This window comes from Podarcis tiliguerta (assembly GCF_965153285.1).
Source record: "Podarcis tiliguerta genome assembly, chromosome: 12".
NCBI lineage: Eukaryota > Metazoa > Chordata > Lepidosauria > Squamata > Lacertidae > Podarcis > Podarcis tiliguerta.
Genome location: NC_139545.1, coordinates 9,615,470 through 9,630,681, shown reverse-complemented (window position 1 = coordinate 9,630,681; position 15,212 = coordinate 9,615,470). Strand labels below are relative to the sequence as shown.

Below are 15,212 nucleotides of genomic sequence, written 5' to 3'. Positions count from 1 at the left end.
CTTTAATATAAAGACGAAGGATTTATTGACTATTCTTTTAGTGGCTGCTTGGCTATTAGTAGCTCAAACCTTGAAGGCTTTACAAGGATTATCCATAGACAAATTTTATGCAGTATGCTGGCCAATTGGTTGATTAGCATCTGCCTGTCTTGGGAGACAACGGAGATGTCTGCCATTTATCCAATATACAATATGAAACTATCTGCAGATACGCCTATCTTGAACAGTAAGGCTTTCACTATATTCTTTCCTGGTAATGACTCTCTATGATGGCTAAAACAAATTTTACAGGACACTATATGCTGCATAGTTTTTTGTTTGTTTGTTTTGAAATAATTTTTATTAAAGATTTTCTTGAATTACAAAAGAACGTGCAATGTCTCTTTTCTTATGCTGGATAGTTGAATAATTTGTATGGCTTAATAAGAATCCTTTATTTATTTCATAAAATATATACACCTCTTGATTATAAAAACAACAACCTTCAAAGCAGTTTACTAAAGGATAAAACAATAAAAATGAGGAAGAATTACAACCATACTTCAAAACCTACAAAAGTTAAAATACTGAAATAAATTAAAATTACCTGAACTTTCTAAGCATTAATGCTAATGCACAAGCAGATACCAGTTTGTGGGGGGGCATGCTATGTGTGTGTGCATATATATTTCTTTTTTGTTGTTGGTAAAGATTTTATTGATTTTCCATTTTCAAAACAAATATCCACTATCAATACTAAGCATTAGCTTTTTCATCCCCCCCCCCATTGACTTCCCTCAGCTTCCATTTCTGGTTTATTACATCAAATGATACGTTCTGCTGTTTATATACAATACTAAGTTATCACAGTGTTATATTCCTTGTTTTATGTAAATATAATTGTAAATGTTTATTTAAATCCTGCCAATGAGTCCAATTTTTTTGGATGTTTCTGCAAATATATTGTAATAGGTTCCCATTCTTTTTCAAAGTCCCTGTTGTCCTTTTCTCGCAGTTTGTCCGTTAACTTTGCTAATTCTGCGTACTTCATCCATTTTTCTTGCCATTGTTCTTTAGATGGTACTTCTCCAGTCTTCCAATTTTGTGCTATTAGAGTTCTTGCTGCTGTTGTAGCATACATAAATAATGTCCGTATTTCTTTTGGCAGCTGTTGTCCTAAAATACCTAACAAAAAGGCTTCTGGTTTTTTAACAAATGTTATTTTAAACATTCTTTTCAGTTTGTTGTATATCATTTCCCAAAATATTTTGATAATCTTTCACTCCCACCACATATGATAAAATGTACCTTCCCCTTCTTTATACCTCCAACAGTTCTTTTGTTCTGTTTTATACATTTTTGCCAATTTTACTGGCGTGATATACCATCTGTACATCATTTTCATGTAATTCTCCTTCAGCAATACACAATTGGTAAATTTCAAATTCACTTTCCACAATCTTATCCAGTCCTCAAATACATATATATACACATTTCTGGTTCTTAGTGGCAGAACATGAATATTGAAAACCTATGGGATGTACAAATGAACCCAGAGAACTGGCCCCAGAAGGGGGCAGCTATAAGTAGCCTTTCCTGCTCCCTTCCCCCCCCCCTCTCAGCCCCCCTCAACTTGCAATTAATGGTTCCCAGAGATCCAGAGCCTCTGGCAAGGAGCAGAAGGGGAAGAGAGCAGAAAATTGGACAGAGGTACTTTTTGCTCCCTCCACAGGGGAAGCCCATGATGTTTTCCCCATGGGCGGATCTTTGGACCCAACCCTATTCGCTCACTCAGATCTAGGTCAAATTGTAGGCTAGCATTCAGTATACAAAATATTCTTCCGGGCTGGCCTCTAGGGAGCAATCACAGAAGGATGGAGCCATCTTGGTCACTGGTGTTCTGTGTATGGTTGCTGGTTATGGTGACCTCTGGAACAGGAACTGGAGCTCTATCACAAGGCGCACAGAAGAAAAAGAACGAGACACATCTGAGAGCCAAGCGAGAAAGCTTCTTTCTGAATTTTTCACCGGCAAAAGCATAGATGATGGGATTAAGGCAGCAGTGGCTGAAAGCCAGCGATTCGGTGATTTGCATGGTGTAATCTAAAAGCCTCCTTGAGCTGCAGCTCTGAAAGAAATCGGAGAGCCTCAATATCTGCAGGAAAAGTGATATGTGGTATGGAGTCCAGAACAGGAAGAACACAACCACCACTAATAAAATCAGCTTCATGGCTCTTCTTTTCCGGTGATTTTTGCAGGACATCAAGGTTTTGACGATCATCAGGTAGCAGAAACTCATGATGCACAGCGGGAGAAGGAAACCAATGACGTTATATTCTATGTAAGTGAAAATGGGCCAGATTTCCTCAAGGTGTTCTGGATACAGAGAAGTGCATTCTATACCTATATTTCGGATGAACACGAAATGGGGAGCTGCAAACAAAATGGCCAGGGTCCAGACTGCAAGGCTAGTGAGAGATCCATGTCGGATTGTTCTGGCTTTCATGATGCAAGTTGCCCGGACGATAGCAAAGTACCGATCGATGCTTATGACAGTGATGAAAAACATCCCTCCGTACAAGCCCACGGAATAGAAAGAGGAAACGATCCGACACGGAATGTTCCCAAGTGTCCAACCTTTTACGATGTAAGAAGCCCAAAAGGGAAGAGAAATGACAAAAAGGAGATCACAAATGGCCAAGTTCAGGAGAAATATGTCAGTGACGCTCTTTTGGCGCCCACCTTGCACGATGGTCAGAACCACCAGGCCGTTTCCAACCAGCCCTACGGTGAACACAAGGGCGTACAGTATTGGCAGAAAGACTTTGCCAAATGCCTGGATGTCTGTTTTCTCGCACATTATGGCCTGCTCTTCATAGAGATACTCAGTGACCACTTCCAGATGGTCCTCAGCCATGATGAATACTTGCCTGAAAAAGGAAAAGGAGAAGCACAGTTAGCCGTGGAAGAGAGACATGGACTTCTCTCCCGTGGTGGATGGTGTCCATTGGAATTGGCAGGGAGGCCAACAGTAAGTGGCGCTAGAGCCAATGGAAGGCAGAGCTAACTAATTCTAGAGTTCATATAATCATAGAGTTGGAGGGCCCCCCCAAGAGTCATCTAGTCCAACTCCCTGTCATGCAGGAATATGCAGGTGGTCTGTATGGGGATTGAATCTGTGACTTTGGTTTTACCAGCACCTAACCAACTAAGCTAACTGGAGAAGGCAGGCAAGTGGCCTGAATGACTAAGCCACTTCTGGTGAACCAGAGCAGTGCACGGAAACGCCATTTACCTTCCTGCCAGAGCAGTACCTATTTACGTGCTTTCGAACTGTTAGGTTGGGAGGAGCAGGGACCGAGCAATGGGAGCTCACCCCATTGTGGGTATTCAAACCGCCGACCTTCTGATCGGCAAGTCCTAGGCTCTGTGGTTTAACCCACAGCGTCACCCGTGTCCCAGTTCCCTTAATTCTTTGGGCGAAACCCTGTGCATGTTGCCGCATGCCACCGTTTTGAGGGTTTTTGTTTTTTAACGTCTGCATTATTGTTTACAGTTAACTTCCTTAAAATTTTGTGCTATTTCTAGATAGACCCAGATTACCGGAACATAAATTAACTGTGGAAGCACTTTCCCAAGTGCTAGTTGGGGAAATAACATGTGCCCCTTTTGTCCATGCAAAGTTGAGATTGCCTGTGAGGCTCGCAAGTCTTTTGCCAGAGAGCCACACTAAAGATTATGGAGCTCTGTGGCAGAACTTCTCATTCCTTTTTCTACATCACAACCCCCGTGTTGTGGTACCAATTGGGCCTTGTGGTGGCAGCTCTTTACCAAGAGAAAAAAGAAGACATGGCAGATCAAATCATGGATGTCTTGTTATTTGACATATTCACAGGTATTAAAATGCTTGAGTTCGTTCAGTCTCCAGACTACCATATGTACATTTGTGCCATTTAAGTGGACTCCCAAGGTAACTATCATTTTCTCTGAAAAGGTAAAATTTGATTCTTTTCTATGATAGGTCACCCTGGATGGAATCTGTCAAAAGGTGATTCAAGCCAATTTTCCAGTAGACAGCAGAAACATTTTGAAATATACTCGTAGTCAGGAGTGGATTTCATGCTCTTTATTCAGCTCATAGTGGTGAGGAGGAATGGCAGTTCCCCCAGAACGTCTGCTTTATATACATTATTTACACAATGGGCCCCACGTGATTGGCTAATTCTGGGATTCTCCTGTAGGCCAATCAGGTTGCGGATTCACTTCCACCTGGAGCTGGATTGGGTGGCTCCTGTGGACGAATCAGACTGCTGCATTCTGGATCCTATTGTTCTAGGACCAATCAGACTGCTGCATTCTGAATCCTATTGTTCTAGGACCAATCAGACTGCTGCATTTTGGATCCTATTCAACTCAGTACATAACACATTTCATCAGCCTAAAGTGGTATTTTAAATTTGTGCAGCATGACCAAGACTTGGCGAGGGTGTGTGTGTATGTGTTCCTTTTGCAATCCCAGGGAGATATGGGGCTGCAGTCCTACACACACTGAATTTGAAATAAGGCCGTTTAAATCAATAAAATGAACTTTGAGTAAACATTTACAGATGCTTGTCATTTTACAGTGGAAAAACCAAGTACAGCAGAACACTGGAAGCCAGTGAGACGAAGGAAACGATTGGAAAAACAATGTGCAAGTGGAACGAGGTTTAGTGAGAAAGAGTTTTTGGATAAATCTAGAAGCTGTTCAATCTGGAGGCATCCTTAGATATTACAAGAAGAGAGAAAAGCCTGTCTTGTATTTCATATGATGCGCAGTTGCAGCCTCAGCTATTAGAAGCCTGGGAAATCTTTTGGCGCCCTCTTCTCTGAGGTTCACTCATATTCACTGAAAAGCAGCTCCTCTGCCACAATACGGAAACTTCAGCAGTCACATTTTGATAGTTCCCACTCATAGTGTTAGTTTCAAGCCAGACCTGATAACCAGACATTAGGTTGCTGTAAGGTGGTGGTTCTCAAAGGGTGTGGCAGGCAAGAGTTGATGGCAAGGGTGGCAGGAAGATTCAAGAACAAGAAACAGGCAAACATTTCAGTGTTTTACACATACACACACAGAGACAGAGAGACAGACACACACACACACACAGAGAGAGAGAGAGAGAGAGAGAGAGAGAGAATATGGGTTGATAGCTTTTCAAAATACAGTGGTACCTCGGGTTACAGACACTTCAGGTTACAGATGCTTCAGTTTACAGACTCCACTAACCCAGAAATAGTACTTCGGGTTAAGAACTTTGCTTCAGGATGAACGAATTAAGACCTTTGGAACGAATTAAGTTCATAACCCGAGGTACCACTGTAGCTTTTTTGACAAATATGAAAGATCGGGAAAGGCTTCTTTGTGTTGTTGAGGAGATGAGAGTTTGTTTGTCTCAAATGAAACCAAATATAAATGAGATCAGCCATACCTCTCATTGAGTTTGTATACAGCCATTTATTATAATAATTTTATTATTTGTACCCCACCCATCTGACTGGGTTACCCCAGCCACTCTGGGCAGCTTCCAACATGTATAAAAACACAATAAAACATTAAACATTTAAAAAGCTTCCCTATTCAGGGCTGCACTTCAGATGTCTTCCAAAGCTTGTATCTCCTTGTCTCAGGAGTCACATAACTCCATACCCTCCAACATTTCTCTCATGAAAATAGGGATGTGCTAAGGAAAAGTGGGACATTCTGGGGTCAAATCAAAAATCGGAATGGCTTCTGTAAATCTGGGACTGCCCCTGGAGCACTTGGAAGGTCTGGGCTTAAGGTACATATGTAAGAGGCTCATTTATCATTATATTTTGGGAATGATTCCTGTTCTTATGTAGCTGCATTGTTTCCTGGATGTCCCATACTATAAAGCAGTTATGTTCCATGTTATAAATCAAGCACTGCTAGAAATGGTTTCTTATCGCTTTCCAATGGATCTTTTCTCAATAGAAAACTTGGTGTGGTGTGAGCAAATTTTTATTCTGAAAGGGTGACCTGGGGAATTTTTTGTTTTGTTTTGTTTGAGAAGCACTGCTTTAACCTGTTAAGCCAGCCTTTCTCAACCTGTGGGTCCCCAGATGTTGTTGAACTACAACGCCCATCACCCCTAGCTAGCAAGGCCAGAGCTCAGGGGTGATGGGAGTTGTAGTCCAACAACATCTGGGGACCCACAGGTTGAGAACTGCTGCCGGTTAATCCTTAGTTCCCCTCCCCGGCTACTCCCTTTGCCCAGAAGCAGCCTTCTGCTATCTTATCTTGCTGGCCCAGGCAAGGATGGTTGCAGAAGCCCAGAGACAACAGGATGAGGCTTCCCACGCAGATGGGGCAAGAAGACAGGTGGAAGTGGTAATGCTGCAAAAGGCCTGCGTCTGCTGACCTTTGTGGGAAGAAGATGCATATTGCGCTGAGCTCGCTTTTGTGGTGCTTCCGTCCCTCTCTCTCCCCACACAGCAAATGCCACCTCTGGCCCTCTCGTCCCCTCTTGCCCACAGGGGACAGTCCATGTCTTCTTTTGTGTGCCCCCCCCACCTTCTCTCAGTATAAATTGGGGTGAGGAGGAAAAAGGAACACAGAGTATTGTAGGGTTGGATGCACAGGAAAACCACACCGTGTTGAAACACCCAAGACTTTGAAAAATATTTAATGGGAATTAAATGTTTCACCATACATTTGAAGCACCGTATTTTTCGCTCCATGAGACGCACCCGACCATAAGACGCACCTAGTTTTTAGAGGAGGGAAACAAGAAAAAAAATATTCTGAACGAAACAGTGGATGTATGATTTTTGTGGTTCATGCTGTGGCCACAGACATGTGATTTGACGGTGAGTTTGGGGTAGCCCAATGCAAAAATCCTGATAATCCATGTGGATCCGTGCTTTGTAACCACATTTTTGCATCCTATTTTTTTTTAAAAGCATGATCTGTTTTTTGCCCCTGGGCAATTCGGCTCCAGGGACCACGCATTCGCTCCATAAGACACACAGACACTTCCCCTTACTTTTTAGGAAGAAAAAAGTGTGTCTTATGGAGCGAAAAATACGGTACATTGAAAACACACGACTCTCTCTCAATGCCCCCACCCCACCCCAAAGAATCCTGGGAACTTGGAAAAGCACAGAGCTACTCTTCCCAGTACCCACTGTAACAAATGACAGTTCCAGGATTCCCTGGGGGAAGTCATGTGCTTTGAATGCACTTTAAATGCATGGTGTTTGCAAAAGCTCTTTGCAAAAGCCCTTTTCACATGTGTAGCCGATGCATGAAAGGCATAGCTGGGCCCCGCTGCTGACCCCACACCAAAGGTATGCACACTTTTGAGTCTCGCCTTGACCCCACGATGTCTGTTCCAAGAGAAGACCATCTGGAAGGAGAGACTATGCGCATCAACTCCTCTCCCACATGCTCTTCTCAATGTGCATGGGGTACGAGCATTTTGAGGGCAGGGGAGAATGGGCACTGCCCGGCTCTGCCCTCAATGTGTATAGCATATGTTGGGGTAAGGCCTTTGGGGTATGTAGCTAAGTCACAGAGCACAAGTTTGAGCCCCGGCGTCTCCAGATAGGACTGAGGGAAAACCCTGGAGAGAGACTGCCAACGAGGGCTGCCTTATTTCAAAAAGTAAAATTTCTGACACTGCCAACCACCAAAATTGTTGAAGGTATTTTTTGATAAACCTACCCAAACTGTTGAGCTTCATTTGGGAACAAACCCAAATTATTGGGTGATTTTAAGCTTTTGGAGCTGCTTTTTTTCAGCACATTGCCATACATCTGGGTTTTCCCTGACATTTTGCCGGTTCGGCAAAATTCCTTCCCGACACCATTTTTACATCCAAAAACCAGGACATGTCATGAATTTTTGTGACATAGCGCAAGCCTATGGAAGTGAAAGCTGGACCATAAAGAAGGCTGATCGCCGAAGAATTGATGCTTTTGAATTATGGTGATGGAAGAAACTCTTGGGAGTCCCATGGACTGCAAGAAGATCAAACCTATCCATTCTTAAGGAAATAAGCCATGAGTGCTCACTGGAAGGACAGTTCCTGAAGCTGAGGCTCCAAGACTTTGGCCACCTCATAAGAAGAGAAGACTCCCTGGAAAAGACCCTGATGTTGGGAAAGATGGAGGGCACAAGGAGAAGGGGACGGCAGAGGACGAGGACGAGATGGTTGGACAGTGTTCTCAAAGCTACCAGCATGAGTTTGACCAAAGTGCGGGAGGCAGTGGAAGACAGGAGTGCCTGGCGTGCTCTGGTCCATGGGGTCACGAAGAGTCGGACACGATTAAACAGCAACAACAGGGCAAGCCTACTACCAACCAGTGTAGATAAGACTGAGCTTGGGCCTGTAAGGCAGCTTACTATGGGTAGAGATCCTATAGATCAGGTCAACATGGGAACCTGCAGATATTGTTGGGCTCCCGTCAGATCCAACCATCAGGTTCGGGGGTGATGAGAGCTCTGGTCTAACAACAGCAAGGCTACACCTTCTCTAGATTCAGAGAGAAGGCTTCCTTCTTCACCTCCAAGTCAGTCCTTTTATCAGCCTTTTGAGGACAGGGAACCGTGTCACAGCAGTCATGCTTTCCTCACGTCACCTATTAAATGCACAGCTAAGCTAAAGACCATCTCTCTGACTACAATGGCTGCTGGATCTTTCTTGACAGTAAAAGAAAGGGTCTGGAGACCCTTTGATGGAACTGATAGATTGCCAGCAACAGCTTGATAATGGCTGATGTTTGGAAGAGTCAGTTGTTACGAGAGATTGAAAGCTTCACTTCCCGTGGTGGGCTGATTTATCGGTTTTTATAAAAATAAGTGATACAAAAAGTGGAAGAGCATACAAACGCCACAAGCCACAGTACAATATCCTGTCTCTTTCAAGCTATCTTCGGTTCTCAAAAAGGTACACCCCCATCTCCAGCCTGTCACAAGCATCTACTGTTAAATAGTTATTTGGAGCCAGTCATTATCATGTATGATCTAGCTGAGATTCCTGTAATTGCAGTTGGTTGGACCAGATGAGCCCTGGCATTCCTTCCCAAGTCTGCAATTCTATGATTATTTCATTGGCCTGCATCTAAGGATGCTTCAGATGGGACTTAATGCTGAAGACAGATTGCTGGGATTTCGCAAATGGGTAATGCACAAGACAAGACAAGAGAAAAGTGGTGTTTATAGGAAGGCTAAACCATTTTCAGCCACAGCTAAGGAACTATGATTACCTGGTTATACCTTAACACCAAGAGAATGTAATACAGTGGTACCTCTGGTTACGTACTTAATTTGTTCCAGAGGTCTGTTCTTAACCTGAAACTGTTCTTAACCTGAAGCACCACTTTAGCTAATGGGGCCTCCCGCTGCTGCTGCAACGCCGTCGTGCGATTTCTGTTCTCATCTTGAAGCAAAGTTCTTAACCCGAGGTACTATTTCTGGGTTAGCGGAGTCTGTAACCTGAAGCGTATGTAACCTGAAGCGTATGTAATCCGAGGTACCACTGTACTAAGATAAATTGTCATGTTAAAGATGATCTGTAGATGGTTCTGATCCATAGGTGGTATCTGAGACAACGGGAAAAGGACAGGGTTTAAAGGGTTGATAATTTTGGTGCGCAAAGGTGTGCTGTGTTCAACATGGACTTTTACGTTTGTGGTGACATTGCCCCAAATTTTCAAACAATTGAGATTTTGTAATCAAGGTAACGCATGGAATTCCAGTTTGCAGGGCTGCCACCTGCTACCCGCTTGCCTCGAAGGGAGTCCCACTGAACTCAGAATTACTTCTGAGCAGACATGCACAGGATCGCATTGCTAGAAGAGATTTTGCTGAATTTGATTCATATGATTTCCTATTAGGGTGATGAAGAATCTCCTAATGGCTTCAAAAATTTGCGTCCCAGGAACTGATTGTTAAACATTGTTTCAATACAGAAAAAGTTCTTGGAGGAAGCCTAGCGAACTACAGAAATAGGAACACTGCCCTATATTAGAGATGCTTTGGAAAAGGAGATATCCAATGTCAGGCAAACCCACATAGAACCACTAAAATCAGTAGACTAGTTAAGTCCATTGATTTGAATTGGTCTACTCTTAGCATGACTAATGTTGGCTTATCACCCCAGAGTTGTAGCTGTAATAATATAGTTTAGTGTACAACCACAGGTCGTAAAACAAATTATCTTCCACACCTGAACCCTGCAAAAATCAGAATACATCTCCCTTCACATCAGCTGGGATTCCACTCTTCTTGAATTTTTCAGTGCAAATCATTCTTGATTCTATAGACTTTGGGCAAGATAAGGGAGGTTTGAAAAGCATTCTTTCCGATGCTTTTAGGGTATTCAAATACTTTTAGGTCACGACCATGCAAAAGCATGTTTAAGTTTCAAATGACACATTGTGCTAATTGCATAAAAACACTTACTGTGTGCAGTTTATACAAATGTCTACAACCACCACAGGGTGGGTTGGGCAGGATTAGAACCACCACCATCCCACAGTCCCAACAAAAATCTCTCCCTGGAGAGGCTATTAGCCTCAGGAAAGAGGATTCCACTGGCGACATTGGAAAGGTAAGCATAATCTTAATTGTGCAACCTTAAAGGTAAAGGTATAGGTACCCCTGACCATTAGGTCCAGTCGTGACCGACTCGGGGGTTGTGCGCTCATCTCACTCTATAGGCCAAGGGAGCCGGCATTTGTCCGCAGACAGCTTCTGGGTCATGTGGCCAGCATGACAAAGCCGCTTCTGGCGAATGAGAGCAGCGCACGAAAACGCTGTTTACCTTCCCGCTGGAGCGGTACCTATTTATCTATTTGCACTGGCGTGCTTTCGAACTGCTAGGTTGGCAGGAGCAGGGACCGAGCAACGGGAGCTCACCCCATTGCGGGGATTCGAACCGCCGACCTTCTGATCGGCAAGTCCTAGGCTCTGTGGTTTAACCCACAGCGCCACCCGCATCCCTTGTGCAACCTTACACATGCCTAATCATAAGTAAATAAAATAATATAAAGTTGAGGTCATTTTAATCTGTTTCAGTATTTTAACTTTTGCATGCTTTAAAGTATGTCTGTAGATTTGTCTCGATTTTATTATCTTTCTGCAAACCACTTTGAGGTGTTTTTTCTCTCTTCTTCTTCAAACAAGCGGTGTATACGGTAAGTTTCATGAAATAAATGAATCGTGAAATAAATATGTCCCATATAGCTTGATGGGGCTGACTCTGAGGAAGCTGCCTAAATGATTGCAGCCTGAAGCTGCAAACCTAAACGCACTTGCTAGGGAGTAACTCCAAATTACAACTACTGGGACTTAACTCTGAGTAAACATGCTTATGCTAACACTGCAAATCCCGTACACTGAAATGAGTGGAGGTGCTTAGATGTGGCTGAACTGTGGCCATGTTGTGACTCTGATTTCATTAATAACCAGGGACTCTGCCCCCCACTCATTCCACATGTTAATCTCCCCCTCATATTAACTCCTAGGGTTTCTCCTTCCACTCCATGCAATACTAACATCTCTTTTTACCAGCTGCCATCCCGTTATGCAGCCCAATGCACCCCAAGTTATTTTCTACAGCCTCCCTTTGCACCCCCTTATTTTCACCATGTTTCCACTCCTCCCCCCTTTTTTCTCAGCTCCCCCTTGCACACAGATCTCCCTCATTTCCATGCCTCCTGTTGCCTGTTTTGCACAACATTGTATATTTAAGATGAATCGACTCTTAAGAGCAATCTTGTCGGTTAAAGAAGCTGATGGATTTTGTACACGCAACAGACATTGGCTTGTTAATGAAATATCTGTTTTAAATTGCTACATTGATTCATGCTAAAGACAACACATGGTGTCAGAAGTGAAATACATTGTGTGGAGGTACTATCTCTCTCACATGGGGCAACAGAAGAATGGAGGGGGGAGAATTCAGTGAGTAGGGAAAGACACTGACAGGGAAATTGTATCATTAAACAATAACATTATTATTATTAATAATAAATAATAATAATAATAATAATAATAATAATAATAATAATAATATATGTTATTTATTCCCAACCTTTTCCTCATCAGAGACTCAAGATGCCTTACAGATAAAATAAGAATAGCTAAAAACATAGGAAGAGGTTTTAGTAAAGCAGGAATGGATAGAAATTGAGAGAGGGGAAAGCGACAGTTTTAAACAAAGGTTTGATTGTTTTTGAAATGGTGACTTAGGTTGGTTCACATTTAAGTGTGAACTGAATCAAATTTCTCCCGAATCCAAAATCTGATACATGCTTGCCTAAGCTGAGAGTAAGTCCAGTTGAGCTCTTGGGGTGAACTTATGAGCAGGCATACACAGGATTCTGCTGTTATAATTTTTTTTAAAAAAACATGATTTCAAGGTATAGCCTTCGAAGGATTTCTCCTGCAGCTCCTTCCCCACTAACAGTAGTCGATATTTCCATGCCACAAACTGGAAGTGATGTTTCAAGTCCACTATTTTGGCACTGTTGAAATCTCTGTGGCAAATAATTTGATTTTCTGATTGCTTGTACAATGAGACAGCCCCCTCCGCTTTGAAGATTAAAATGGAATATCTATCATCTATCTATCTATCTATCTATCTATCTATCTATCTATCTATCTATAAAATGGAATATATATACATATATAGAGAGAGAGAGAGAGAGAGAGTTTATTTTTTAATAAACAAAACAAAGTAAATATGTTTCACGCTGCAGCCAAATCTCACATATGATGCGATGATAACACATCCTTAACCAGTTGTCAGCCGTCATATTTACTTTCGTAGCTGTTGGTTGAGAAGGAGATCAAGATTACATGAGCTAATATTATGAACTAGAATGGCCAGGTAAAAAGGACATCAGGCTTTTGTACCTTTAACAGTAGTTTGTCATGCGAGGTAGCCTACTGAACTGCCCTCTCCTATACATTAAAGGTAGTGATGTATGGAAGTGAGAGCTGGACCATAAAGAAGGCTGATTGCTGAAGAATTGATGCTTTTGAATTCTGGTGCTGGAGGAGACTCTTGAGAGTCCCATGGACTGCAAGAAGATCAAACCTATCCATTCTTACGGAAATCAGCCCTGAGTGCTCACTGGAAGGACAGATCCTGAAGCTGAGGCTCCAATACTTTGAGAAGAGAAGACTCCCTGGAAAAGACCCTGATGTTGGGAAAGATGGAGGGCACAAGGAGAAGGGGACGACAGAGGACGAGATGGTTGGACAGTGTTCTTGAAGCTACCAGCATGAGTTTGACCCAACTGCGGGAGGCAGTGGAAGACAGAGGTGCCTGGCGTGCTCTGGTCCATGGGGTCACGAAGAGTCGGACACAACTAAACAACTAAACAACAACAACAACAATACATTAAAGGTGCAGGAGTGCTATGGCCCTTCAGATATTATATGGTGCTTCTTGTTCTTACCTTAATAGGCTCTGTCTTGCTTTGAATGAAAATGTGCTCAAATCTGATCAGGGTGATTGCTCCCTCTTCTGCCTTAGACTGATGCAGCCAGAGCATAGACTGCAGATGCTGCAACTGTTTCCTCAATTGCAACCCAGCTCTGCAAGGGAAATGAACTGCTTCTTCCGAGAAGATCTTGCATAGGCTGACCAGGACTGCATGCATGTTTAACTGGGCTCTTGCTGGGCTGGGGAAAAAAATGGGGTGGGATTATGACATGAACACCCACCAGATTCTGAGATGAATGAATCATGTGACATAAAGAGTGTCCCCTGGAAAGTTAATTTCCTCAGGGTGCCATGGGCTTGACTCCCAACAATAATTTCTCATTTGTTTTGTAATGTTTATGCCATGTGTTGTGTTGCAAGCATGCCTCTGCTCCACTCTGAAAGGAAGGGCAGGGTATAAAAACTTTTAAATAAATAAATGTCATTTTGGATAAATAGATACAGTGGGTTCCCCCCCCTAAAAAATGTTCAGGGGTACTCTCATTTTGACTCAAGAAAATTACCATTCTATAGTTCAAAGCGGGGGAAATAAATGCAGTAAATGGACAAAAGTACAAAAAACATGCATTACCTCATATTACACAGCTGACAGCTGACAGTAACTTCCACATTGGCATGAGGTTGTGTGCACTAACTTCTTCCCGATAATGGCTTGCTGTTGGTGTCTGTCGCCAGCCTCTTAGTGCAGATGTTATAAGAGAAACCATGATCAGAAAGGGGAATTAAAGAATGACACTGTCTATATTCGTATTTGCTTTATATTCTGTATTGGGTATATGTATGCTATCAGAGAATATCGTTTTCTGAGAAATAATGTACCTTTGACTTCAAGAATGACTCTTTTTACTTATACCTCTTCATTTCTATCTTTCAGGATGTATTTTTTAACTTGTACTTTAAAGAATGTATATTTTAGAACATGGGTAGGCAAACTAAGGCCCGGGGGCCGGATCTGGCCCAGTTGCCTTCTAAATCCAGTCCGCAGGTGGTCCGGGAATCAGCATGTTTTTACATGAGTAGAATGTGTGCTTTCATTTAAAATGCATCTCTTGGTTGTTTGTGGGGCATAGGAATTCGTTCATTTTTTTCTCTCTTCAAAATATAGTCCGGCCCCCCACAAAGTCTGAGGGACAGGGGACTGGCCCCCTGCTGAAAAAGTTTGCTGACTCCTGTTTTAGAATGCATCTTTTTACTTGTATTTCTTTACCTTGTATCGCTCCTTAAAATGTAACTAAAGAACGTAACTCTTGTCTTTGTATCGCTGTATAGTTTAATGCCCTCATATCCTGTATTCCCTGTTTTATGCCTTTGTATTACTACAATAGTGTATAACCAATCTGTGAATATGATTGTCTGCTACTCACAAACTGTCAAACTCACAAACTGTCAAACCTTGTAGCACCACAGCGCCACCTACTGAGTCTACAAATGAACCCAAGAATACACACAAAATGCAAACAGAAACCAAGTTTAATTAATAAAAGTATGCAGAACAGAACTTCACAGCACCACTGATAACCATTTCCCAAAAATCCAGTCAATCATGTAATCTGCATGCTGATCACCCCAGAACCTCCAGTATTCTTTCCTGTAAAAAAAGGAAAAACAGAACTATTAGCCAAGATCTGCTGAAAAGGAAAAACAGCTCAACACCTTTTGCTCCCAATCTCAAACAAATGACATCTCCATTAGCACCACTCAAGATCTTACAACAGG

The 15,212-nt window shown here is 42.5% G+C and overlaps 1 protein-coding gene across 2 annotated transcripts; it reads right to left on the bottom strand.

Annotated features, from left to right (window-relative positions):
- Window positions 1-419: 419 nt before the first annotated feature.
- On the bottom strand, window positions 420-14,131 carry LOC310661209 (CX3C chemokine receptor 1-like). Of its 2 annotated transcripts, XM_083406966.1 has the most exons (3): window positions 14,068-14,131; window positions 13,450-13,675; window positions 420-2,909 (listed from the first exon to the last, which is right to left on the bottom strand). In XM_083406966.1, the coding sequence occupies exon 3, from the start codon at window positions 2,894-2,896 to the stop codon at window positions 1,844-1,846; it is 1,053 nt and encodes a 350-aa protein (XP_083263092.1). In that variant the 5' UTR covers window positions 2,897-2,909; window positions 13,450-13,675; window positions 14,068-14,131; the 3' UTR covers window positions 420-1,843. The 2 variants fall into 2 exon arrangements, with proteins under 2 accessions (XP_083263092.1, XP_083263093.1); XM_083406967.1 differs by having other exon boundaries at window positions 13,450-14,090.
- Window positions 14,132-15,212: the final 1,081 nt, after the last annotated feature.

What these genes read in the sequence shown, in the direction of transcription:
- LOC310661209 (XM_083406966.1), bottom strand. Translation starts at nt 2,896, where the DNA reads ATGGCTGAGGACCATCTGGAAGTGGTCACTGAGTATCTCTATGAAGAG.